The 26,347-nt window shown below is 43.1% G+C and overlaps 2 protein-coding genes across 3 annotated transcripts; both read right to left on the bottom strand.

Annotated features, from left to right (window-relative positions):
• Positions 1–7,448: 7,448 nt before the first annotated feature.
• Positions 7,449–13,420, bottom strand: LOC147246065 (SERTA domain-containing protein 2-like). Its single transcript, XM_086183354.1, has 2 exons — positions 13,048–13,420; positions 7,449–10,939 (listed from the first exon to the last, which is right to left on the bottom strand). The coding sequence occupies exon 2, from the start codon at positions 10,933–10,935 to the stop codon at positions 10,165–10,167; it is 771 nt and encodes a 256-aa protein (XP_086039480.1). The 5' UTR covers positions 10,936–10,939; positions 13,048–13,420; the 3' UTR covers positions 7,449–10,164.
• Positions 13,421–19,062: 5,642 nt separating this feature from the next.
• Positions 19,063–26,063, bottom strand: cdca4 (cell division cycle associated 4). 2 transcript variants are annotated; one of them, XM_086183171.1, is made up of 3 exons: positions 25,854–26,063; positions 21,866–22,003; positions 19,063–21,590 (listed from the first exon to the last, which is right to left on the bottom strand). In XM_086183171.1, exon 3 carries the CDS (start codon positions 21,579–21,581, stop codon positions 20,664–20,666), a length of 918 nt encoding a protein of 305 aa, XP_086039297.1. In that variant the 5' UTR covers positions 21,582–21,590; positions 21,866–22,003; positions 25,854–26,063; the 3' UTR covers positions 19,063–20,663. The 2 variants fall into 2 exon arrangements, with proteins under 2 accessions (XP_086039297.1, XP_086039298.1); XM_086183172.1 differs by lacking the exon at positions 21,866–22,003 and having other exon boundaries at positions 25,854–26,062.
• Positions 26,064–26,347: the final 284 nt, after the last annotated feature.

Here is a 26,347-nt window from a genome sequence, read left to right as displayed (position 1 = left end):
AGAAAGCAGTCTATGAACAGGACAGGTCAATCAATGTAGTGATCAAAAAGAGAAAGAGGCAAATATGATAAAGCAGTGGTTGTAACTGGTCGGTGTATGAATAATATCTGTAATCAACTGATAATCAGTTGGAATAAGAGAATATAAATGTGCCCTTCTCATGTGATGATCATATGATGGACATCCATGCATGTTGGAGACATTTTTTCATGTCTCATCTACAGGCAGACATGACTAATAGCTTTGACTTTGCCTTTAATTAGCCACATTTATTATTAATTAGGACAAAATTAGATTGAGCTGTGCAGACGGTCTGTCACTATCGTTCTGCTCATGAAGCCTCAAAAGCTCCCATGGATTTATGGCTAATTATCATCATCATCATCATCATCATCATTGTGAGGTCTTTCATCAGCGTCATCCTTTGAAAACCTCAGAGCGACATTATCGATGTCTTCTTGTCGTTTACGGAGTCCCCATCTGTGCACCCTGTAAACACTCTTTCACTCTCAGGAAAATGAGGGACATGATTCACACGTGCAGGAGGTTCACCCTCCAGGGGATCACACGTTAGTTGTGAGCTTGTTGATAGAAATGTGATGATGGCTAGAGCTGCAGCTACAGAGATGAGGGAAGATGGTAGGCCAGCATAGAAGTTAGCATCACCATTGGTCCCTGTTTTTTTACATTAGATTTTTAGCTTAGAAAAAAACTCTGGAAACAAAAGCTTGTGAGACTTCTTTATTTGTTTTTCAGAATAATACCGCTTTTTATCATTTTTTTGAAGCACGACTGCAATCATTAGACGTACGAAGTTGACAGTAGGCCACAAAGAACTACACTGCAGCTGCGTGACTTCACGTCGCCTCAGCTAGCTTCCTCTGGTGTGATGGTGTTTCATCGTGGTCACTTGTCTCATTTAGCCACTTGGTGACACCTGCTGTTTTTAAGACGCATAAAAAGCATCAAAATTCACAAGTGCAGGGCACTTATATTCTGCCATAGAGCCTCACTTCAGGGTATCTTAATCTTGTGTTAATTGTGGCCCTCCTTTTAAGCATTGAAAAATTGTTGGTTGTGAGACAAAAATAGGTGATTGTTCTGTTGCTCTCATTCCTCTGCCACAATATTCTGATAGTCAATTGAAGTAAAAAAACAACAACAACAAACATATTAAGCTATCGCCTGTTTCAACTTAGCAAATTCAATAATTTGATGGTTTACTCACTTTAATCCTCTTTAAATGCAACGTCTTTGGCCAAAGAAGCAATCTGAAGATGTCATTTCATGCTCTGAAAAATCCTAAATATGTCTGACCAAAGAAGATTTTGCCATGAGAAATAAACCGTTGGAGAATTTTTTGGATAATAAAAATATGTCATGCGGTAATTTTAAAATCTTGAAAAAAAATTCACCCATATCTGGCACACTTTTTAGTCTGATATTTTAAAAATGCGCCTAGTAAGATCCAGTGAGAGACAGTTTTGGCTGTGGGTGTTTGAAAATGACCTGGTCACCAACTTCCCCTGATTTCCCCTCTCAATTAGCGAGTCCACGTGGCGATGGGGGTTTACAAACTTTCTACAAGACCTTACTCCAAATCACATTGGCCCGTCAGTAAGTTTGCACAGGAAAACAACATACCAGCAACTAATTTGTTGTCCTGTGAAAAATGAATGGGGGCCCATTAGTTCGCAGATACCGGTTCCAATCCATTTCTACATGAATGTGGCTTTTCAAGTCACATTTGGACCTGCACTTGAATCTCCACGGTGTCTGGAAGACCTTGTAAATCACTTATAGATCATCAGACCAGAAGGAATTTGTTCCTCAGGGTCATTTAGCCTGTGGGACACATTCTCACAGACCAGAAGTCAAATAGATGTTACTCAGATGGTCACAAGGTTGGAATCCTTCCTGACTGCCATGTCGCATACAGGTAGCTGTTATATTCTGCTTTGTTCGAACGGTTGACGGTGATATTTCCTTTCTGATACTTTGAATTTGGATGTGTGGAATGTATGAAATGAAATGTCTTGTAAAGTCTACACTGCACACAATATATTATGAGCCTGGACAAACATGGATGGAAACTGCAACTGGATTTGTTGGTGGAGGCTTAAGACAATTTTAATTCTTTACATCTCGTGAGCAACAACATGATAATGCTCAACATCAGAGTACAGCCCAAGGGCCTTTTCACATCTTTCTCATTTGGGCTGAGATTTCTGACTTTTGAGTGTGGCCTGAACCAGAATTACAGCTGTGAAACCCCTCAAGAACACGGCCCACACCATTGTCAGATGAAACAATCGCTACGGTCCCTCTGAAAAGTCTCTGCCCGTTTCTAAGTGAACTACGGTTTGCTTTGCAACAAGTGAAAATGTAACCTGACTTCATATCGGACATAATATAAGCAGCAAATACAAACCCAGTCCACGGTCGGTTCAAAATGGATGCTGCAGTTGGAGAAAGGAGCGAGGGAGAAACTCATTCTGAGCGCAGACAGGAGAGGCAACACCGTGATCAGTGATGGAGCGACGCAGGAATTAGCCTGAAAACCCACAAGTAACGTCCACTTCCCTCGTCTCCAAGTCAGTGGGATTTTTGAATACACTTTCAGAGAAGTGCCTGAATTGACGTCTCTGATGAACAAACTCTTATGTTTTGTTCATTAAATACATCAAATACATCAGTAACTACCAAACTCAACAATTTCAAAGTTTTTGTCTGTGTTTAAAAACAGCAGGTTTCTAACAAGTGGCTGAACAAGACTACAGAGGTTGTCCCAGACATTTAAATGTCACCGGCCAAAAATAATCCTTCATAGCATATTAGCTTCATGCCTCTCAGCACAAGTGTCATTAACTTTTGTTTTCCAATGAGTTTATTTTAGGCACTAATCTGAAATCCAATATAAAAACCCCTTTGCTTTTGGCTGTGGGAATCCATGGCAATGCTCATGTTGGACAATAAAAAGTACTGATGAAAAAACTCATCAGTTCAGCATCTTGTAATTATCTTATTGACCCTAACGAACGCTTGCCGTTGTTAACAAATGTGAGCTCTTAACAGGCGACAGCGTGAACTATAACTGGACCTGATGGAACATGGCGCAAAGTAGCAACTCATCCACTGATTCAGACCACAGGTGTGAGAGATGTTTACGGTCTGATCAGACCCATCTGAACACGCGTGCTGTCATTAACTAGGAATACCTCATTGTGGTTGTATGCATCAAGAACGTGTGCCTGTCACAGTGACCTTCACCTTTGCCCTCCAAAATCATTTACTTCACCCTTGGGTCCTAATGGACGAAAGAAATTCCCTCGGGGGGTTCATGGGAGGCTGCGGTAACAGTTATGGGAGGGAAGCGCAGCTGGGAGATATTCTGCCTTTGGCTCGACATGAAACTGCTGCTCCATCCACCTATCACCCCATCACTCTGTTCATCCCATTGTTTTGGAGCAGCAAAGGTTGTTTGTTTTAGTGTGAGTGTGAGTGTGTGTGTGTGTGTGTGAGTGTGTGCGTGCGCGCGCGCGGGCGCTGAGTCAGCGTGGTAAATGGAGGCTCTCTGAAGCGGAGCCCAGCTCTCCTCTGCTGCAGTACACTGATGTCGGCATGCAGGGGAACATTAAACCCAGACTGAGCTGCCGCCGCAGCACTCTGCTGGACCGCAGACAGACATTTATATTGTCACTGCACCTTCATTTCCCCGGGGACACGTGTACACATAGATCTATAGATAGGTGGACAGGACGGTGGTAGATAGATGGATTGATGAGTAGTGTAGCTCTGGTGATGAGCAGCGGTGGCCACTCCCTGGCTTCAAGCACAAACATGTGCTGCATCTCTGCTTTACTGCAGAGAAAATCCAGCTCACTGATCTCCTGACAATTGTTTAAATGATGTCATAATAGATGTGCTTCATAAACGTGACAACTCGCAAGGAGGTTATGGTGGATTTCAAACAACAAAAATATTTTTAAGCATCAATATATACATTGTATGAGATCATTTTAAATGTCTGTAATATTCCTAGTAAAAAAAAAAAAAAAAAACAGCATACACATAAATGAACAAATAATTAAACCACAAAAAGACACCTCAAAGCTCCATGTAAACACATTTGATTACATTCCAAACTCCATTGTCCAAAACTAGGACTCCTGTTGTTCTTTATTTGATCATTTCTATATTGTGAGACCTTATTTGTCCATCTTAGTGTATCTCTGTTTTTAGTGCAGTGCCGTCATCAGAAACACAAGTGTTTGATTGTAATAAATTGTTGGAGTATTAAACAAAGTTCAAATTCCCCCAGACTAACCCAGAGGTATTTGAAGAGAAAGCTCTGTAGATTATTTTATATCATTTATGAATCCATTTTGGTGTTCCTGGTTTTTTTTTAGCAAGTAAAGAATGGAATTTGAGTATTTCGATATTGATCTGTAGTACTGCAGATGCCTCTGCAACAGAGAGGAAACATCGACTCGGCTTCTCAATCGATGCTTCTCATAGCCGGAGCCCTTAAACCCCACTGTGCTGGTCCAGGTTTTACTGAAACTGGTTTTGGGAAAGGATCAACTTGCCTAACAAACCATTTGAAATTGCAATGTCATGCTCCCACATCAGCACTCATTTGTTTTTTAGTCGTGTGACCACTAGAGGGCAGTGCAGGCTTCTGTTTGAGCCACATGGCCTGACCTCCCTGAGCTAGCCAGCTGTAGCATTTAAACTCTTTGACTCGCCCCTAAATTTCTTTATAATGTGTAGGCCCCCAGACAGAAACACCAAAACAAATGTTTCACAACTAAATTGATGAATGAAGTCCAACAATTAATTCAAATTTTTCATTTTCATTGTGTTTTGCTTTTTTTTTTTCAGCAAGAAAAAGCCCTTCACTGGACTGATTGAATGTCATTTTTCCCCTTAGGGACCTATTAAAATGTTGATCTGAAAACTAACTTGAAGCAGAATCAAATCTATGCCTGTACTGTATATTGTAGAGGTAGTGGGAGTTTCAGAATTGTGTACCCCTACTACATAAACATAGTTGTTTATCTTAGACCTTCAAGTCTTCTATTTTTCTATTTAATTTCTGGGTCCTTGTTCAATTGTGGCTCATGTTGGTCTGGAAAATCAAACATAGGACTGCTGCGATTTATCAGCCTGTCAAGGGCAGGAACGCCTCCTGTTAGTGGCCTCCATGAAAGTATTTAAATGATGGAAAAAACTATTCTAACATTCACAGGAAATACACAGTCACCTCAATGTATTGCTTTTGTTTTGTAAACAAAAGCAACACATCCATCCATCCATTTTCTACCTCTTATCCTGTTAAGGGTGGTGGGGGGGTGGAGCCCATCCCAGCAGCCTTCAGGTGAGAGGCGGGGTTCACCCTGGACAGGTCACCAGTCCATGGCAGGGCCAACACATATAGACAGACAACCATTGGCTCTCCCAGCCACGCCTACAGTCATTTTAGAGTCTGGATTAACCTGGTCCCCTCTTGATGTCTTTGGACTGTGGAGGAAGCTGGAGTACCAGAGAGAACCCAGCAGGAACAGGGAGAACATGCAGACTCCACACAGAAAGACCCCGTGCTGCAGCCGGGGCTCCACCCACAACCTTCTTGCTGTGAGGCCACAGTGCTGACCACTGCTCCACAAAAGTAGCATTTAACCTTGGGATCTCAAATGTGTAAGTTCAGATAAATGTACCTTCAGTAAAATGTATTTTGTACTTTTACCAAGTGAAGATTGGGCGATGTGAGCATTCGTGTGTGTTTATGTGTTTGTTGAATTTGTTTGAAGATATCTCAAAACCTAATGGGCAGATTTTGATGAAATTAGAATTCTGGTGGAGAAGTGTGTATGTGTATGTGTATATATATATATATATATATATATATATATATATATATATATATATATATATATATATATATATATATATATATATATAATATTACACTTGTACTAAAGTAACAAGGGATTTACCTTTGGAGGTGATCTGGATCAAGTTGTAGTTCCAGAAATCCAAAGTTCTGCCTTCTGGCAGGCTGGTAGAAAGCGCTCCCAGAGAGCTGTCTAGGTTTATCAAGGTTATTATTAAAAATATGAGATGAAATGGCTTCAGCATACATGTCGTAGCTGTATGGAGGCACGATGTAGTCGAATGCTAAAAAAAAAACAACCCAAAACATTCAACAACTGTTACAGCACCAAAGTTGTGAAAGTCTTTGTTATGTCTGTTCTGGGTTATTGTGGATGCAACATGGTGGACTACATGAAGAGGATCCTTGGTTTTGCAGACAGGAAAGATTCATTCTAAATGAACAAAAACACAACAACTCAGAATTATATAATACGTGTTATATTATGTCCCATTAACCCCCCCCCCCCCCCGTTGTACTGCCCCAGAAAATGGTGAAAATGCATCATTTCAACTATAGAATGATCTTGTCATGTACCAGCTGCTTCTTACTTTCACAAAATGTGGATTTTAAAAGTCCTGTTAAAGGAAAAACAAACGTTTTCTCAGCTTTCATCCAGTTTCCCTGTGTTAATTGTTCATGTCCCTCTTAAATTATATGTCTAAAGAAATCCATACCTGAATATTTTGGCACCAAAATCCCTCTGGTGACTCATCCTGCACGAAGGAGCGCGTACTCATTTTTCATCCAATGAGAATGCTTTCTCTGATTTTCAGCACCCCTCCCCCATCCATCACATGATTCACTGTGTTCCCTGAGACTGGCATTGTGAAAGAAGCAGCAGTGCAACAGTGGATAAATTGTTTTGCTGTCAGATGCATGTCGTCTGATAACAGTTGGAAAGTCTAGAAGAGCCGAGCTATTGAGTTCGTTCTCGAGACGATATTGATACGACTTGTGCACAATGACTACGGACGGCCAGTGTTAATGCCAGTGAAGATCCTTGACCAGTTTCTGCCTCATCTCGCAATTTCACCTGAAATGTTAGCGTGCAGAAACAAACGGCACTCCCACATTCAGTTTGTCAGGACCTTTGACTCGTTTCTGCTGCTGGTTCATACACACTTTAGGGTTGCTCAGTGTTATATTAGGATTTTAGATGATGTAGGGTAACTGAGTGGCATGGAAGGCACCAAGAAATGACAGTTATGACTATCATTGTTACTGTGGATATATTTGAATCCCTTTAATGCTCTGAAGTTTTGTCCATTATGTGATTCTACCCTGGGAGAGCCGAGTTATTTCGGACTCAAGTCAGGATTTTAGTGAAACCCAAGAGGTATTTGCCTGGGAGACTAAAACTTGGGTTAAAAAAAATCCCACGTGACACTACAGCTGGTCCACAATCCGCACGCGGCCAGTGCTGCATTGAGTAACACCTCTTTGTGCACGATGAGCGTGAGCCACTGGTTGACTCGTATTTATTTATTTTAATATACAAAGTGTCCTGAACGCCATCAGCTCAGTGCAAGGTCATGTTATGAAACAAAAACAAAACTATGATGATCAAAAGGAATCAGACTCACGCTGATTATAGTAGTTTTACTGTATAGTTGAATAAAATCTATAAAATATTCCACAAAAAATACAATACATTTCATTTATCATCTTATTACCCAGCAAATGCTTCCTTCAGTTACAATAATAACAACATACAGCTTGTGCTTCTCTTTTCACACGTATAAATAACACTGCAGTTTCTGATTCAGTTGCATGAAGAACAAACGAGTGGTTTTCTATCGCAGGCTGAAATCCAGCACACTGATTCTGTGTGTGCATCAGGAGCAAAAACAAGTTGTTGTCGGAGCAGCAGTGCGCTCCTTGTACATCTTATATGATTGGTCGGTGGTCTGAGACTGGGCAAAACAAGCTTTAAGCCCCTCCTACTCAACAAGTGACGCAAGTGGCTACCTCCTCCTCCTCCTCCTCCTCCTCTTATTTTTCCCTCGCGGCCCTCACTGCCACCTCCTCCCTTAGCTAGTTGGCTGTCAGCCTGTCAGGATACATTAAGCTCATATGCCACTTGTGTTCACCGAGCACAGAAAAAGGCCAAGAGGGAAGGAATGATGACGGTTTTACACCCCGATGCTGCTCCTTTTATCAATGAAGCCACAGAAAGAGCTCAAGAAGTAAGGCACATTAGCGACGTGAGATGAGAGATGAGGATACTTTGGCCTTAAAGGAGATCAGAGTACTCAGACAAAGACATAAATACTAGATTGTTTCTATCAGCTCTCGGTGAAAAGCAGGAGTGTCCAAGTAAACAGACATCAGGAGGTAGAACAGGAGTAAACCATTCAGAGTGAAAGTCTGCTTCATCTCACTTCTACTGCAGGGGTTCTCAAACCTTTACGTTCCGGACCCCCAGGTTGGCTCTCAATGAGCCGCGAACCCCCAGCTTGAGGTGGTTTTGCTCGGTAGGAGCCCTTATAGCGAGATACCGTAAGTGGCTTAAGACAACCTCCACAAGCATTCAAACCCAAGAAGTCTGATCCTTCTGCCTAAGTCAACTTAAACTTACATCGCTAAAGAAATCTGAATGTAATGTATTGTGCATGTTACCTCCCCTTTAACTTGTCTGATAAGCTTTTTTTGATGCTGTAAATCAACACCGATTTAATGTTTTTAAACTACATGCTTATTACCTTTTTCTCATCAAATTCATTCGGTTTCTCTCAAAAAGCCAGAAAAATGTACGTACGCAAGGAATACCTGAAAATCCAGAGGTAAACTCTGAAGTAACAAGAAGATTACGCAGAAATTAGCTCAATTTTTATCAGAGAATTTAGATTAAAACAATTCAAATTGACAAGGACATATTACTAAAGAATTCTGTTAAAGGCGATGCTCTGACAGATTTCTTGAGTTTGCTTGCTTGCGAGAGATGCTTTTCACAAGTATTTAACTAAAACAAGGTTAAACTATTCCTGGTTTTGTTCAAGGCCCCCTGGAAGACCCTCTTGAGGTCCCCAAACCCCACTTTGAGAACCCCTGATCTATTGGACATGAGACTTCAAAAGGTAGAAACATATAAAACTGTTTAAAAATCTCAACATTGCTGTAAAAAATTACACCATCAAGGCCATAAAAATACATCATTTGCAATTCTTCGACATGGTAAAGTGGTTCTGTTGGGCTGGAGGCGATCAGCTCCTCCGTCAGGACCAGACTGGGATTACATTACTGTTTAAATACATGTTTTTGCTGCGTTCAGGTCACGTAGGATTAACCATAAATACAAGCTGCCAATGAGGACCGACATGGAAGCCGATCCTCGGACAGTCATAAAACATCTAGATCATAAGTTACACTCACACCAAACAGTCAACTCTACACACAAGCACGAATATCTGCTGCAGTTTGTGGTCCGTTTTCATTCATAAATAAGAATAATATTAGATAAAGGAATTCCAACAGTTAACCCTTCCTCTGCACCACTTCTGGCTTCTTCTTTAATGAGCATGGCATTTATTCCCAGGAGGTGGAAAGGTACTATTTGGCGGGTAAATCCACAAATGTTCAGAAGTCTGACCTCTGAGCTGATTTCAGTTTCTCAGCCTGTCGGAGATCCCGTGTGGCGTGACAGGAGTCTATCAGTCCTGAAAGAGAACCAGGGCCTTTGCCCTCCTGGCAGGCTGCAGCACACCCTCTCGAGTAATTGCAGGGATCTTAATTAATAATCTACCAGGTCTGATCTAGCAGTCTGAGTGGCGACAGCTCGGGTGCCTTCCTCCCGAGCGGCGGATTAACTCCTCCTACAGCTCGGGAGGAGAGCAGTGATGGATTTAAAAGGTTCCATCTCACATTTACGTGTTTACAGAATGGAGGAGAACTCCACCTTCTCTCCCCGGCACCAATTTGTCTCGACAGCTTGCTCACAAGTGTTGCAACATACTTGTGGATGCACTGATGCTGTCCCAACCTGCCTCACCGGCGTTTGCTTGGTTATTCACCCATTACTCACAACCTGTCCTGCTACGTTCCTCCAGACAAGTTATCATATCTGTGCTAGTGTTGTTGGTACCTTTCTTAGGAACTTAAGACTTGTCTTCAGTCGCGTTACCAGATTGAGCTTGTCATGTAAGAGTTGATGGACCCTCAAATCCACCCCCTCCCCACTGCAGCTGTGATCAGACCTCCTTCATTCACCAAACAGTTCATCCTCTGGATCAGGACTTCACCAGAATCTCCATGATGTGGTCCAGCTCGTTCAGGTCCATCAAACATGACTGGAGACTTCCAGCGGGGGTGTGGCCGGCAGGGCGCACTTTCATGTCCTCCTCAGCCCAGAGAGACACACTGACAGGCCACAGGGAGCCCGCTGCCCAGGCTGCAGGCAGATCTGATGTCTCGTACATGGATGTGTCAATGTCCTCGAAGATGTCGTCCAGGGCAAGGTCGCTGAGGTAGCCCATGGCATTTACTGCGTCGCTACAAGTGCTGATTGTCGCAGCGGGCAGTGATTTCTGCTGGTCAGGAGAACTGTTTGCCTCCTGAGATTCTTGGGACAGAGACAGGCTTTCCTCATCACCTTCTGCACAACCGGGGCAAGTAACAGACATATCCTCCCTGATGGTGTCCCGAAGAAGACATGAGTCAGGGTGGACACCATTGAGGAGCACATCTGGGGCACTGCCTCCTGCCACATCACTCCGCATGTCTTCCTGGATCTGCCTGAGTGTGTTGATGAGCAGTACAGAGCGGCGCAGGCTGAGCTCCATCCCTGCCTGGTAGTGCTGGAGCTTCTCCAAACAGAGGCCGAGCACCAGCTGCCGCTGCTGCAAGTGGCTCATGTCCTGAGGACCCCCGAGGAGCTCGCCCGCCACCTCCCCTTCCTCCTCCACATGCTGCTCTTTCTCCTCTGTCTCGGCGGCAGGGAAGGCCTCAGCCTCCAGCTCCTCCACGCAGCTCCACTTCCGCTTCACGCCACGACCCAACATCGACCTACACAACGAGACACAGGTTAATGGATGAGGTGTTTGACGAGGGCCGATACGACGGTGATATGATCTTTCTGTTTCTGATCAAACATTTTGTGCAAAATGTTAGGCCTCCTCATCACAACAGCATTGAGACATCCTGGGACACTACAACCTTAAACTTAAAAATATGATGAAGTAGGGCACCGCTCACACGTGAACCAATACGAGTAACGTGAATTCATTTTTTAAAAAAATGATGTACTTTCAGTTGCATAAATAAGTCTTAACTTTCAAATATTCGTGTCAGCGTTAGCTGGTTGGCCTTTCAGGCCATTAAATATAGCTCATTCTTCAACTTTTAGATGCGTTTTGTGCTCTGACCAGATGTTTCCTCAGGTTAGATGTGTTCCCGTGGACAACTTTGTATTTCACATAGTCACATGCTTTGAAAAGTGTAAGCAAACTTTGGTCGCTCATGTCCTGACTGTGTCTTGGGCTTGAACAAATTGCAGGGGTGAGGTCACATGGTCTCTCTTTCTCTCTTGAAGCACACAGGAACACACCAACTTTTGGAGAAACACACTCAATAGCCATCATTCCCAGAGCCAGACTAGAGGAGAGACCCCTCTCTCTCTTCTGTGCTGCTTTTGGGGAGCTGAGACCCTTAGAGGCCCACTGACCGCTACTTAGCTTAGCACAATGAAGGGTAGTGGGTGGCTAGCATGCCTCTGTCAAAAGTCATCAATAGATCAGGCTCGGGATCTTGATTTTCCCAGCAGTAATCCTCCTCGCCCTCTCACTACACCCAAAGGTTATATCAAGAAAGTAGTTCCGGCTATGTGTCTCATCATTTTAAATTATTACATACGGAATGTTACGTTCAGCCCTGTCTACTCTATCGTAGGGAAAGATTGTTCCTGAGAAGTGTAATTGACAACTTTGAGGTAATCGACATATGCTAGCATTTCCCACCCGTTACCATTCATGGTGCTGAGGTAACAGCTGGTCTCTGCAGGTCTCAGCTCTCTAATGTAGCCTGCAGGAGAAGAAGGGGGGTCTATCTTCTTGTCGGACTGAGGGGATGAGGGACAGTAAGCAAACATGCCCCCACATAATTGACGAGGTCCTTTAATATGAATTAATACTTGGTAATTCAGTTGCTAACCTTAAGAGTTTGCTACCCAACCGTGCTATGGTGGCCAAGGAGAATGTGTTTTTGGAGCCGTTTCTTAGCCTGTCTGTTAGCAGGGTTCCTCAGCAGCAAGCTGGGAAGAATTTCAAGGAACTTAGTGGGAATTTGCAGATCTGGATCGAGGAGTTTTATTTGACTTTCTTAAAACACTGGGAGATGAGACGTTGCTTTCCCCCCCCCCCAAAAAAAAAAAAAAATATATATATATATATATATATATATATATATATATATACATATACTACATGGATAGTTATTTTAAAGGCACAACTGCAGTAACAGTGTACCTGTATGAGTAGGATTTTCCAGACAAACATTAATAATTACCTTTACATTGGAATGGTTTAGAAGCTCCCACATGTGTAAGCACGTTCACTGCTGCCAGGTAGTGAAGCCAGCAGCATCTAGTTTATGTAAGAGGACCGAGCAAGCTAACATGGCTGGTTTCTCCTTCACTCCCACTTCGGCAGCTCCACCAAACATTCTCAAACACCAGGCGAACGTCCACAAACGCTTACCAAACCGTCCAAGTTTACAGGACTAAGTATTCGATAAGTTTTCCCATTTAAAGCGTTACGAATATTGCACGGTACGAGTCGGTGTAGGACTTCAGCCACTCACACGGACGCGCGGTTAGCTAAAGATAGCCGTTTGACGGAGGATTGTTTAGGGTGCATATGAAACCCTTCTGAGGAGGTTGAAGGGACTTACGGGCGGTAGGTGAAAAAAATAAAAACCCCAAAAATTAAATGTAAGAAATCAGATGTCTTCAGTATAACTGTCAGTCAAAACAAAAGCATAATTCTTCGCATTTCTTCTGCTCAGGACATCCGTAACTGTGCTCCGATTGAGAAACAGCTCACGCCAACTTTTGAGTGTACAACTGCAAGAACACGAACAAGATCGAGTCAGAGTTTTTTTTAAGCAACCTGACGTACCCTTGGAAAGTCTCATGAGAAGAGTGAATCCGTGGTGTCTCCGGCTTGTTTCCCTGCGCAGCCGCGTTCCTCAGCTCTCGCTTCTGTCCGTCCGGGGGGATGAGGAATGTTCGCTCAGTCCGCAGCAGCAGCTGAGGGGAGGCGGTGGATTGTGGAGGGGGGAGCCGGAGCTCTCAGCGGTCGGTGATTGGTCAGCTCAGCCGCTGATCAAGCCTCCGCCTCCGCCACTCACGGGGCAGCGAATGTGCGGCCGCTTGTTCCGACCGTGAGCTCCTGCTGCTTTCAGGTGCTGCTCGGAGAAATGAGAAGCAGAAGCGGCGCACACGTGAGGGACGTAAATGGTCTGTAGGATCAAGAAGATGTTAATATGACTGAACCTGCGCTTGTAAATAGAATTCTCGACCACAATTTAAATTAAAAAAAACAACAAAAAACAGCCAACTCATTTGAAAGATGAAGCCATATTACACCAGCTGACCTTTAAAGACAGTTGTGACATGCCTGAGGGCCAGCGAGCCAAGTAAGGTCTCACAAATGCCATAATGAGGTTTCTATTTTTGTTCAAGTGATGTCAGAAAACTAGATCTTTTTTTTTATGTGTTGATACCTAACTGTCATTTAATTCATTCTTACCAAGATTTAAGTCATCTCTTTTCAAAAACAGACTGGGCAGCATTTCCCACTATTGGCAACACTCTTCAGAGGGTTACTCGAGGTATCCCATGAAAGTTCAAGAAATAATGAGTTACTGAATGACAACCTTGTTAGCTCAGTCTACCTCCGGTGTCAAGCACGCTTGAGTGGCCGTTATACTATTATGCATGAGTAATGAAGAGACTCAGATAAAACAAACTTTTTAATGCTGTCACCAAGTTACTTTAAACTATATTCATTGGAATTCATTTATTAAAAGAAATCATATTTTATAAACAGAAGGTATTTAAGAATGTTACCAATAGCTATTTGGTTAATGGGGTAGTGAATGTAAAATGTAACAGAGTAGAGGTAGAAAGTAATATGAAAAGTAACAGTCAAGAGTGTGGTTGTTTCTTCTGACACCAAAAAGTACAAGTCGGGTGACTTAAACTTTACTTGAGTCAAGGATTAATGAAATTGGTCAAATGTTGCTGGAAATGGGAGAAAATATTTATATTTTCCGCCCTCAGGATCGAACATGAGCAACATTGTGTACAACATGAGATCTTTATCTAAGTATAAATAGCAAAGTACAAAGGTACTCTTATTTCTTGTAAAAACAAATTTTTACAAGTCCTTTGTAAGTACTGCTAGCCAGCGGTGCTAACTAAACTAGCTATTTTGTCACGTTTGTTACTTGTTGTCTATGTGCTGTCACTCAATCTCAACTCAGTTTTCACAGTAATGACACAAGCCCTAAGATGTTTATAAAATTTGTCAAAACATGTGAGTTTGAATGGGGGGGGGGAGGTAGTAGCTAACAATGGGCTATTTAATGAAATACATTTAAGTATTAGAAAGTTGTAGGTTACAGTGAGCACCTGAACGCAGCATTTTAAAGGGCCAGATGACGCAAAGGGGAAGAGGAAAGACGTGACCGGAAAACGGTGAAGGCAAATACCAAATAAGGCATCTTCGCTCACGTCTCCCCCCCCCCCCCCCCCCCTCCTCTCACAGCTCCACATTTACTTCTTATTTCCTCTTTTTGCTCATCTGAACTGGAAGCAAACACCACATTGTTGTTTTCACCGTGGTCTGACCTACATTAGGTATGTGACACATAAGTATGATCAAAAATAAACCTAGATTAAAACCCAAAATGCTTGTGGCACTGAGAGCTCGCCCCAAAAAATATTTTAAAAAATGAGAATTACCGGGAGAACTGGTAAATAATGCGTGTCCTGTAAGCATTAAAACAAACAAACAAAATTGAGAAAGGTGTGAGTTGTTCTCCTAGTTAATTAATTTGGTAAAGGTCCCGTTTGCATGCTTTAAACCTGAGCACGCTCACATTTTCAGAGGCAACCCAGTCCTCTGAAAGCACATGTGTCGTAATGATGGTGTATATTACACAGAAGTTCAGAGTAATAGCTTCCAGGCATGACAGTGAAAAAACACATGCAAAATGTCCTCTTAAATCATGCTGTGCTATTAATAATCTGAAATAATGCATTTATTCGCTACATTTTCCATGATTTTCTGTGTAGCTGCTTTTTTGAGACACTATCTTCTCCCTTTTTGATGACTCGCTTTCCTCAGGCAGCCTTTTTTGCTGAGTCACCAAGAGCCCATTAATCTTTAACCGTAGGCTAACCAACATTAGGCAGAAGGCCAAAGCATGTGGGGTAAGCTGGAGCCGTACACCTTTGGATAGTTTAAGAGGAGGCTGTGTGTGTGTGTGTGTGTGTGTGTGTGTGTGTGTGTGTGTGTGTGTGTGTGTGTGTGTGTGTGTGTGTGTGTGTGTGTTCGGGTATATGAAAGGTCTCCCTTCAGTCGAGTAGATAGCTACGTTCATTAATAATAGAAGATATGAGGATACATGAGCAGTCCCTGAGGTTTGGTGTCACTCTGCTGAGAACAATCTGTTTCGTGTGTGTGTGTGTCGAGAGCCGAAGACAACAGTCCTGTTCAGCTTCCCTGTCGCCAATACTGTATCTAACATAGAATCTCACACTCATCATGTGAGTGCACGCGAGGACGAAGGCCAGCCTGCAGCCAGGACGCATCTAATTCACCATCAGCGCGTTTATGTCATCGTTACAACAGAAAGTATGCACTTTAAATGAAAACAGACTTGATGCGGTGAACTGCCTCAGGATTTACCTGATGGGTCAGTGGAGAGATGATGTAATATTTGATCCTTGATGTCTCCAAAGAGAGAATCACATACTGAATATCTGATAACATCTGAAAAAGTAGCTTGTGCATCGTTGCCGTCAATCGAACAATATTGTTGAGAGCAAAATATATTTTCCCAGTCCAAAAGACCAACAGTTGTAAAACACACCAGACTGCCTCCAATAATCAGTATCAAGAGGAGCAGATGCTCTGTTCGTTCCACTGGACACCTGCAACAGTCAGATTGCTTTTTTTAGCAGCTCATGTCCTTTTGCCACAACACTCAGGATCAGAACCAGGAGATCATGATTCAGGGGCAATGACTCGGTGAGTCACTGACTCACTGGAGGGACTCTGAACTATGTGTAGGCAGATGAAGCGCTGTGATTGGATGATGTCAGGGATGATGCGACGTGTAGGCAGATGAGGGACTGTGATTGGATGACCTCAGTGATGATGCGACATGTAGGCAGATGAAGCGCTGTGATTGGATGATGTCAGGTATGATGCGACATGTAGGCAGATGAAGCGCTGTGATTGGATGATGTCAGGGATGATGCGATGTGTAGGCAGATGAAGCGCTGTGATTGGATGATGTCAGGGATGATGCGACGTGTAGGCAGATGAGGGACTGTGATTGGATGACCTCAGTGATGATGCGACATGTAGGCAGATGAAGCGCTGTGATTGGATGATGTCAGGGATGATGCGATGTGTAGGCAGATGAAGCGCTGTGATTGGATGATGTCAGGGATGATGCGACGTGTAGGCAGATGAGGGACTGTGATTGGATGATGTCAGGGATGATGCGATGCGTAGGCAGATGAGGGACTGTGATTGGATGACCTCAGGGATGATGCGACATGTAGGCAGATGTAGGCAGATGAGGGACTGTGATTGGATGACGTCAGGGATGATGCGATGCGTAGGCAGATGAGGGACTGTGATTGGATGACCTCAGGGATGATGCGACATGTAGGCAGATGTAGGCAGATGAGGGACTGTGATTGGATGATGTCAGGGATGATGCGACATGTAAACAGATGAAGCGCTGTGATTGAATGATGTCAGGGATGATGCGACGTGTAGGCAGATGAGGGACTGTGATTGGATGACCTCAGTGATGATGCGACATGTAGGCAGATGAAGCGCTGTGATTGGATGATGTCAGGGATGATGCGATGTGTAGGCAGATGAAGCGCTGTGATTGGATGATGTCAGGGATGATGCGACGTATAGGCAGATGAGGGACTATGATTGGATGATGTCAGGGATGATGCGACGTATAGTCAGATGAGGGACTGTCATTGGATGACGTCAGTGATGATGCGATGCGTAGGCAGATGAAGGGCTGTGATTGGATGACATCAGTGATGATGCAATGCGTTGGCAGATGAAGCGCTGTGATTGGATGATGTCAGGGATGATGCGTTGCGTAGGCAGGTGAAGGGCTGTGATTGGATGACGTCAGTGATGATGCGATGCATAGGCAGATGATGGACTGTGATTGGATGATGTCAGGGATGATGCGACACGTAGGCAGATGAGGGACTGTGATTGGATGACGTCAGTGATGATGCGATGCGTAGGCAGATGAGGGACTGTGATTGGATGATGTCAGGGATGATGCGATGCGTAGGCAGATGAAGAGCTGTGATTGGATGATGTCAGGGATGATGTGATGCGTAGGCAGATGAAGGGCTGTGATTGGATGATGTCAGGGATGATGCGATGCGTAGGCAGATGAAGGGCTGTGATTGGATGATGTCAGGGATGATGCGATGCGTAGGCAGATGAAGGGCTGTGATTGGATGATGTGAGGGATGATGCGATGCGTAGGCAGATGAGGGGCTGTGATTGGATGATGTCAGGGATGATGGCAGAATTAATAACTGAGATTATTCTTGTAAATTCAAGTAAACCATCTGTGTTCTGTGTGTGTCAGGATCCTGCCTGTGTGGTTTTGATACTCAGTAACCCTTCTGTTAATATAAAGCACACTAGCTCATGAATTTGACACAGATCTCGTCACGCAAAGCCAAAACTTTTGCTGTCAAACCTAAAATTTCTCCTCTGTGGTGAACTGGCCAATGGAGCTCTGTCTTCAATCATTCAGTTGAAGTCCCACCCACGTGATTCAGGCCACCAGGAGGCACAAATGATAAAACATATCAGAAATTCATTCAGGGACGTCTGTTTGATTACATCTTTGATAGTTTTGTCTTGCCTGTTCGCCTGAGCCTTGTGGCCTGGACTACAGATAAAAGTTGCAGCTTCTGTAGAGCTGCAAAATGTTAAATTGTGAACACCAGGCAGTAGTCATCTTTTAATCCTCACGAACAAATTCTGTGGCCAATAAGACCCTGAAGACATGTATATTTTACTCCCAGCTGAATGTTTGCTAGGCCCTACTGTGTTATGTAGTTCCAGGAAACTGATTTTCAGATAAACAAGGGTACGCATCAGTTTGACCTGGATTTTTATTTTTATTTTTTTCTCAGATTGAAGTCTTTGGACTATTAATCTTGGAGGTTTAAGCCACAGAAAGCGAGTGCAGTCGAACACAGCGTTGACATATTTTCTGGTTACTCCTCATAAATACAGTGTGTCACAGGCTGCTGAACTTTAGCTGGCATCACCATGGCTTCCCTCGCCGAGACAATTGGGCTTCTACATTCAACTTTGGATAATTGTTGGAAATAAGCTCTGTGGCAAGCTAAAGTTTATGAGGCTTATATGTGTCGTTAAGCAAGTTCATCATCATTAATTAGCACCTTGTCTACAATTTTTGGAAGAAGAAAAGCAATCATTACAAAGAAATGTTTTTTCTCTAAACGTAAGAACAAAGCTCGCCGTGTGCCACAAACCACATGACCTAAGTGCACTCTTTTTTTTAAGCCAGGAGAAGTCTCATGTTGTATGCCTCCCGAGGAAACTTTAAATACCCTGATCTCATGTTAGCCAAGGACCCGACTTGATACATTTAACCAAAAATCTCGTTCAGTTTGGGAGGAGCAAACCAGACTTTCAACAATGCCTGCGTATTTCCAGGTTTTTAGGACTTAATTCTGACCTCTTTGATGAGAACAAAACACACTTTTGTCTCATGCTTCCAGTTCAAACAAACCCCAGGCAGGTCTTTGACCCAGTAAGGGGGGGGGAGTCAACTTAAAACAAGTAACAAAACCACACAACGCGATCAATAGTTGCACCTTTTATTATAAAAAATATTTACAAAGATGCTACAATGTTTTTTCCTTGATATAAAAAAATGCATACATTTTACAACTGTAGTAAGTCTTTGAAGTTCTAGCTCCCATTCAGACCAGAGTGACATCCTTCAGGAGTGTTGTGGTAAGGTATTCAGCGTGTCGTAATACTGTATTTTTGTCAATACATTTTGTTTGCCTGAGTTAATCTCTTCATCACGATAAGGAACAATTTTGAAAAAATGCATTTGATTTTTTCCACATCTTTAGGAGAAAGGCAACTGTTTGCATAAAAGGAATTAAAGGACATTTGAGTTGTATACAATCATTTTGAAACAAGTATGACAGAGCTGCATAGTGATTTGAATAGTAACCCAGTTATTTTATTACTAGTTATAAAAAAACATGAATAAATAGGGACTGCATTCAAACCGGAGTGAAATTTTTGAGAAGTATAATTTCATTGGGCCTAATTTGTAGTCAATATGGCATGTCTGTACCTAGATATAATAAATACAATAAATAAAAATAAATTAGATGGGTTAAAATACAGAATTCTTCATTTGTTTTTTCCAACAAACGAGAGAAAGAAATATGGCTTCTTGATGCAGTTATCACCCCGGGGTTTCTCCGAATGCTTCAGGAAAAACTGTTGCTAATATAATTATTGGGTCTGTATGAAAAGCAGGACAGGGTACTTACTTGACTTTGCCCGCTGGTCTGAGAACCCACTGAAAACCAGCGTTTGGTTGCAGTAAGTCCCCTTCCCTGTGTAAAGCTTTAGAGGATGTGAAAGAACAGTGCCTATTGAGAGTGACGATGCCAGTCATGACGTCCGTTACAGTCGACTTGTTGTACCAAACCATGGGAAGACACTGTCTCGAGTCTGGCTACATTAAAATCTTAAAAACTGCTTGGGAGGGAAAAAAATAATAATAATAGTAATATCAAATGATACTTGCAAAATCCCCCAGCTGTATAATGCAAAAAATATATTTCTATATACACATACGTACATATACATATATTCCATTCATAATTGCTCAAATCTTTAGGAAAATATGCATTGATTCATAGATTTGGATTTACAATTTGTTCTGGTTTCTGATGTGTGTAGTGTGATGAATTGTTTCTTAGTCCATGTAACAATAAATAGAAATGGACAAAATGGCAGACCAGAAGTAGCTAGTATGACAGACGTAAACATGGAAAGTACGTAAATAAGAATGCATCATGGTATAGGTAATTATCCTCGCCTTCTCACAGACATCGCTGGGTTTTGGATCACTTCAGCAAAGTAGGAAACTAACTGCTCTGTCGACAAGCCAGAGGCTTGCAACTCCCAAACTTCATTTTTTTTACCTCACTGCCAATAACAGTTCCGAATAAGAGAGTCCCAACAGCAGCTGCCCATTTGGCAAACCAGCTCTTTAGATCCTAAAAATCAAATTTGGCTTGCGGTTAATTTCCCACCTTGTCCCAAAAACTCCAACAATCTCCCTGTGTAACAATACCACATTCAGAACACGCACATGTGTACTGTGCATAGTCTGGTAAGTGTGTGTGGGATCAACCAAAGGAAAGTTCTGAATTTCAGGATCCCACTATGATCTCCATGATGTGGTCCAGTTCATTCAGGTCTGACCTACAGCTCGCACTGGAGCTCAGGGCTGTCGGCCCATGAGAGGAGAGGCTCTCCAGCAGATCATAAGGCCCCATCTTGGGGGCACTCTGCATGCCGGTCAGCACTGTATCAAGGTCGTAGTAGGATGGGTCCACATCAGAAAACAGCTCCTCCAGTGCAGGGTCAGGGGGCGGTGTTGGGTGCTTGATCTCAAAAGTCCCAAAAACCTGCTCCCCTGTCCTGGAGTCTGTTGTTGAATGGTCCCGGTCTCCCTCCTCTCCCTCCGACGCACACTCCTCACTGTCCTCCTCTTCCTCCTCCTCACACTCACCGTCGTCATCCTCCTCCTCCCAGCAGGGGCCAACCCCGAAGGGGCCTGCTAGGTAAGAAGCAGAGGACAGCTGAGGGGAGACTGGAGACAAAGTAGACATGGTGACCTCTGTCTCCACGTCTCCCTCCATCACCACCTCCTCTGAGTGGTAGCCTTCCTCCAGACCCACCACTGAGATGGGCTTGGGGCTCTGCCCCGCCTGAGCTGCTGCGTCCGTCTGTCGGCAGAGCACCTCAGTGGCGACCAGACGATCTGCGGGGCACTGGGCGGCTGCCAGGGCCTGGGTCATTATTTGCCACGTGCCATCCTGGGTCATCTCCTCCTGTATCTGCCTAACAGTGTTAGCGATGAGCACTGAGCGGCAGAGGTTGGGTTCCACCAGCATGTGGCAGAGCTGCAACTTGATCAGCGACATATCAAGAAGTGATTGCCGCTGCAGGCTGTATGAGGACGACAGCGTCCGCGCTGCCACAGATGAGGGGCCCTGGTCACTGCTGCTGGGGGCCGGCTCTTCCCCGGAGTCTGAGAACTTGCGCTTGGTGCCCTTCGGAAACATGTTGTCTCTCTGGTGATGGTGAGGAAATAGAAAGAGTGTCATAGAATGGAAAAACGTACCCATGTATCAAAAATGTATCACACTGAAAAATGCCTTCTGTTGTGAGATTAACTAGTGAAAGGAATGATGCAATTGTTATGTAATGAGGCTATGTGGATTTGTGCATGAACATGAGGAAGCTACAATCTGCTAAGTAGTGACTTCATAAACTCTATAAATTAAGATCTTTGTGGACTACAATTTACAGTGTCTGTTGTAGTTGGTTTTCTTAAAGTTTGCTATACCTTTCCTGTTGAGAGGCACAGGCAATAGCATAACAGCTTGGTCCCAGATGCAACGCTTCTAGTACTTTTGTACGAGCGACAAGCAGCTTTTGTTCAGCACCATTTCTGCCCATTTTAGGCCAGTCTGAGGCAAGACTCCTGCTGGGCGGAACAACCACACTTTTAACAGACCACTGAGCCACCGAAAATAGCATGGTTACCAACTAAATGCGGACGCTGCATCAAAGTAAGCACAGACTAGAGAGACCTTTGTCAGGAAACAAAAACAGCACTTAAGTTACATGATCAGTAATTCCTTCCCACAGCCACCTGTGATCAAGAAAATATCCTAATCAATATGCTGCATTTAAGGGATAAAAGTTGAAAAAAAAGGGTGAAAAATAACAGCATTTACATTATTCACAATACAATACACCACCATGAGCCACTAATATTTACAAGAGATCTCAGGTTTCTGGGTCTACACACACACACACACACACACACAGGCACGCACACACACACACACACTTCAAAACTAGTAGAACAAGATTTTCACTTTCTCTTCACTGGGGAGGGGAAGAAAAGTAGAGTCAACTTCCTTATTACACCCTGCTTCGAACACACACACGTCTCACAGGAATAAAACAACACTCCTGCCAAAACTGAAGGTCCTCCGACTCCCCAAAAATAAACGGGATCCGAGTAAATAGGCGCCTGAGCCCGGAACAGCAGCCTGTGGCATTTACTGTTCCACCAGATAGAAGAGGGAGTGCGGGCGCTCCTCTGTTAAAACCTGTGGGCAGGGTGAAGGAGTCTGCTCCATTAAAGATTTTCTACAGAAAAACTAGAACCACCAAACAGTGAAAATATGAAGACATTTTAGACTGTAAAACAGAACAACAGCAAATATTACAAGAGCGGCCCACTTTTCCACAGAACACAAATTGAACTGAAACGCTCCACACACTGCTGTTATTGTCACATTTTTTCCATGCACAAAAAAAGGAGATTTGTTTCTTTTAATTTTCATTTTTGGGAGTGCAAACCAAAGCACTATAATCTGCCCAAATTACATATTTCAATATCAACATAATTTGGCCTTCAGGGGTGTACACAAATGAAAAAAACACACTACAGAACACCTGACTGACATTAAATCAATTAATATAACATAGTAACATGATGACAGTAAATATCCTTTACTTTTCCCACAGCAGAGGGAGTTACCGTGCTTCTCTTCACAAATGAAACATCATTAAATGAGTAAAGGTTATTTAATCACAGCTGCAGTCTTGATACTTCAGTGTGACCCGACTGTGAATCAGCACCACATTTTAGTAAATTAAAATCCATACCACCAAAGATCTAAAGTACAGTGACTGGCTTGGGAACCGGGAGGCGTTTGAGTCCTCGGTTGCAAAGAAAAACATTTCCTGACAATACACAGAGCGGAAAAAGAGGTCATTTATGAAGATGCCCGGAGAGCTAAAATACAAAGGGTGAGAAAACAATTATGGACATGTGTTGTCTCCTTGTGTTGTGCATTTGTGCGGGCCCCTGTTAAACAAGAGACACTAGAGAACACTACCTCCCTGAAGGAAAAACAAAATTTATGTGTCAAAACTGAAATCAGTACAGCCAGGAGGGTTAAACAGCTGTGAGAGAGCACAATGCACTGGGAAGAAAACACTGTTTTGGACATGACCCCCCACCCCCCCCCCCAAAAAAACTGTAGTTTTTAAACACCCAATAGTCAAGCGTTTGGGGTTTAAATAACGCTGAATATATCTATTTTTGTAACTAACTTTATCAAGTACTGGTGGATTTTGGCATCTAATCCAATTGAAAATTGCACGTGTCCCAGTCACTCCAAGTACAAATCTGGGTATGTGGTTGAAACAGCTGGTCTAACGCATATTCACATATTTGGTCACCCAGTCATTATTCCATAGGTATCACAGTTACAAATTACTTCTACACATTTAAGTGCTTGTTTGATCGTAATACAAATAATACATATTTCATGCAAAGGTGCAGCTCAGTGATAAAGGATATTGAATGGACAAGTAATTTTCATGGTAAATATCCCCAAAATTTCAATGTGTTGAGTATGTAAAATACAGTGTTAACATTTTACAAGTATAGGTTGCCACAGGCACTTTCATGGTCCGACCTGGAAGTTGGCGTCACCATGGGTTCCCTCAACTGAAAGCCAATGGGATTTTCACAATGGGTTTTGGATTCTTGACCAAAAAAATAAGCTCTGTGGCAAACAGAAGTTCATGGGATTCCAATGCTTTGGTGTGCAAATAATTCCTACAGATGAACACTTTAATCATTTTTGAAACACAAGCGCATCACACAAGTCTACACCAAGAACTACAGCATCTTCAGCGACGTGACCTATGTCTTAGACACCCTCTGCAGTTTTGATTAGCCGCTTTTAATCAGCTGTCATTTTAAACACACACAAAAAGCGCAGAAATTCTTGAGTGCAGTATTTACTGATGTATTTTAAGCCATAGAACACTACAATATCATCAGCTGGTGTTAACCGCAGACCTTATTTGAGGCGTTTAACCAAAAAAAAAAAAAAAAAAAAGTCAAAAATCCCATAGACTTTGAGAGCAGGGAGCTGGACATTCGACAACAGCAACTTATTTCCAGGGTTTAGGACTCATTTCTGCACTACTCTCAGTGAAATAACTTGATTTCCCATCAAGTCTTGAAAACACAAAATGATGGTTTATAACAAAATGATCTCACCAGGCACATCTACCTGAAAAATAGCTTAAAATACAAAAAGGTTACCAACTATAAGTCGGATGACAAATATAAACAAGAAAATGTGCTAATAGCATTAAATTTACACCAATGAAGTCATGGTAAGGAATTGATTTGTCTGATACAGATGTTTCACTGGAGTGATTGAGAGAGAATACAAATTTCAGTAAATCACAACTCATTACATTCACGTCTCAATTTAGGAGTGTAACCAGGTTTAACAAGTAATTTATGGCATGGTGCGAGTTCAAGAACGGCTCTAATTTGAGTACAAAAAGACAATCGTCTTTAAAAAAATATGTCCAATTCTTATTTCAGGGTTGGTTGTTGTGCACAGTCGAGAATAAATCAACCTGTAAAAGGCTGCTCCTGACCAGTAGTGTAGTGGCAGCTACTCACACGTAGGCTTCCATCGATTTACGGAATGTTCACCCCCCCCCCCCCCAACAAAAAACCCAAACAATTTGAATAAAGAGGAGCATTTAGAGTTTGTCGCCAACCTGGTAAAATAAAACCACTACACCACTGTTCCGGACCGGAGCACTTGTCGTGTTCTATGCTAGGAGCCAGAAGCCAAACAATATGCAGCCTCGCTTTACGTCAATGGCTCCTAGCATGGCCCATCCCCCACTGCACACAGACAACCCAACACTTTATCAGCTCGCCGTCATTATCGAATAAATAAACTTAAAACACGGAGGGCTAAACCGCACCGGTTCCCCTCCCTCCCCCCTCACACAACACCGGGGGAACTGATGTGAGCCGGTAAACTGGCGCCCCGAGGCCCGCTTCACAACGTAGCTCGCGCTCCTGGCCGTGACTGCCGCATGCTTTGTCTTTTCAGCATCTGAACCACCAGGCGACAATGAGGCCATTTTGCACTGGTAGCTAACAGCTAGCCGGCTAGCTATGACCTGACTCCTATCAGCCGCCGCAAGCTAACCGGAGTGAGACGTTCACTGAGACGGAATAAAGATTCCCCAGCGGAGGTAGATAGCGCAAGAGGGGTCGGCGTATATCGGCGATCTTATCTGTTCCGTAAAGAAGCGAAAGCTAGCAAGCTAATTAGCCCAGAGCGCCCACCCATCCTCCTCGGTCCTTCCTCCTTCCTACCCAAAACCAAGAGTTTTCGCCGTAGCTGAGCGGTTTAAGTTCCCAAAAACAACACCGTATACACCCATGTGTCTTTAGAACGGCTATCGCTTGTAGTCGCGGCACTCACCTCGCGTTTGTGTTATTTTATTCCAGTCTCGGTCATAGGATCGACGGCAGGGAAAGCGGAGATCAGGTTCAGATGAGATCATTCATGCCACGGCTTCAAAAACTGAAGTACCTCTGTCCTGCTGCTGCTGCGGAGCGGACGGCAGGAGGGAAGGAAGGGAGGGGGAGGGGAGCCGACACAAGCCAGCCATATGCGAGAGATTCCTCGCTAATGATCTCTGCCTGCCTTTCTCTCCTCAAAGAGCTTTAATTCGACAAATGAGTGAAAGCCAGAGATAAAAGGTCCTGAGCTGTTTGCGATATGGATTCACAAGTAAACTGCCTCTATTTTTAAAGAAATGAATTAAAAAAATACAGCCATCACAACTAATGTGTGTGTGTGTATATATATACATGTGTGTGTGTGTGTATGTATACACATTAGGTGTGATATATATGTGTGTGTGTGTATATATATATATATATATATATATATATATATATATATATATATAT

Source organism: Aulostomus chinensis, chromosome 17 (genome assembly GCF_037954235.1).
Source record: "Aulostomus chinensis isolate RoL2024-O1b breed Wild chromosome 17, RoL_Achi_v1.0, whole genome shotgun sequence".
Classification (NCBI taxonomy): Eukaryota; Metazoa; Chordata; class Actinopteri; order Syngnathiformes; family Aulostomidae; genus Aulostomus; species Aulostomus chinensis.
The sequence above is the reverse complement of the archived record's forward strand: the minus strand, read 5'-3'. Positions and strand labels throughout refer to the sequence as shown.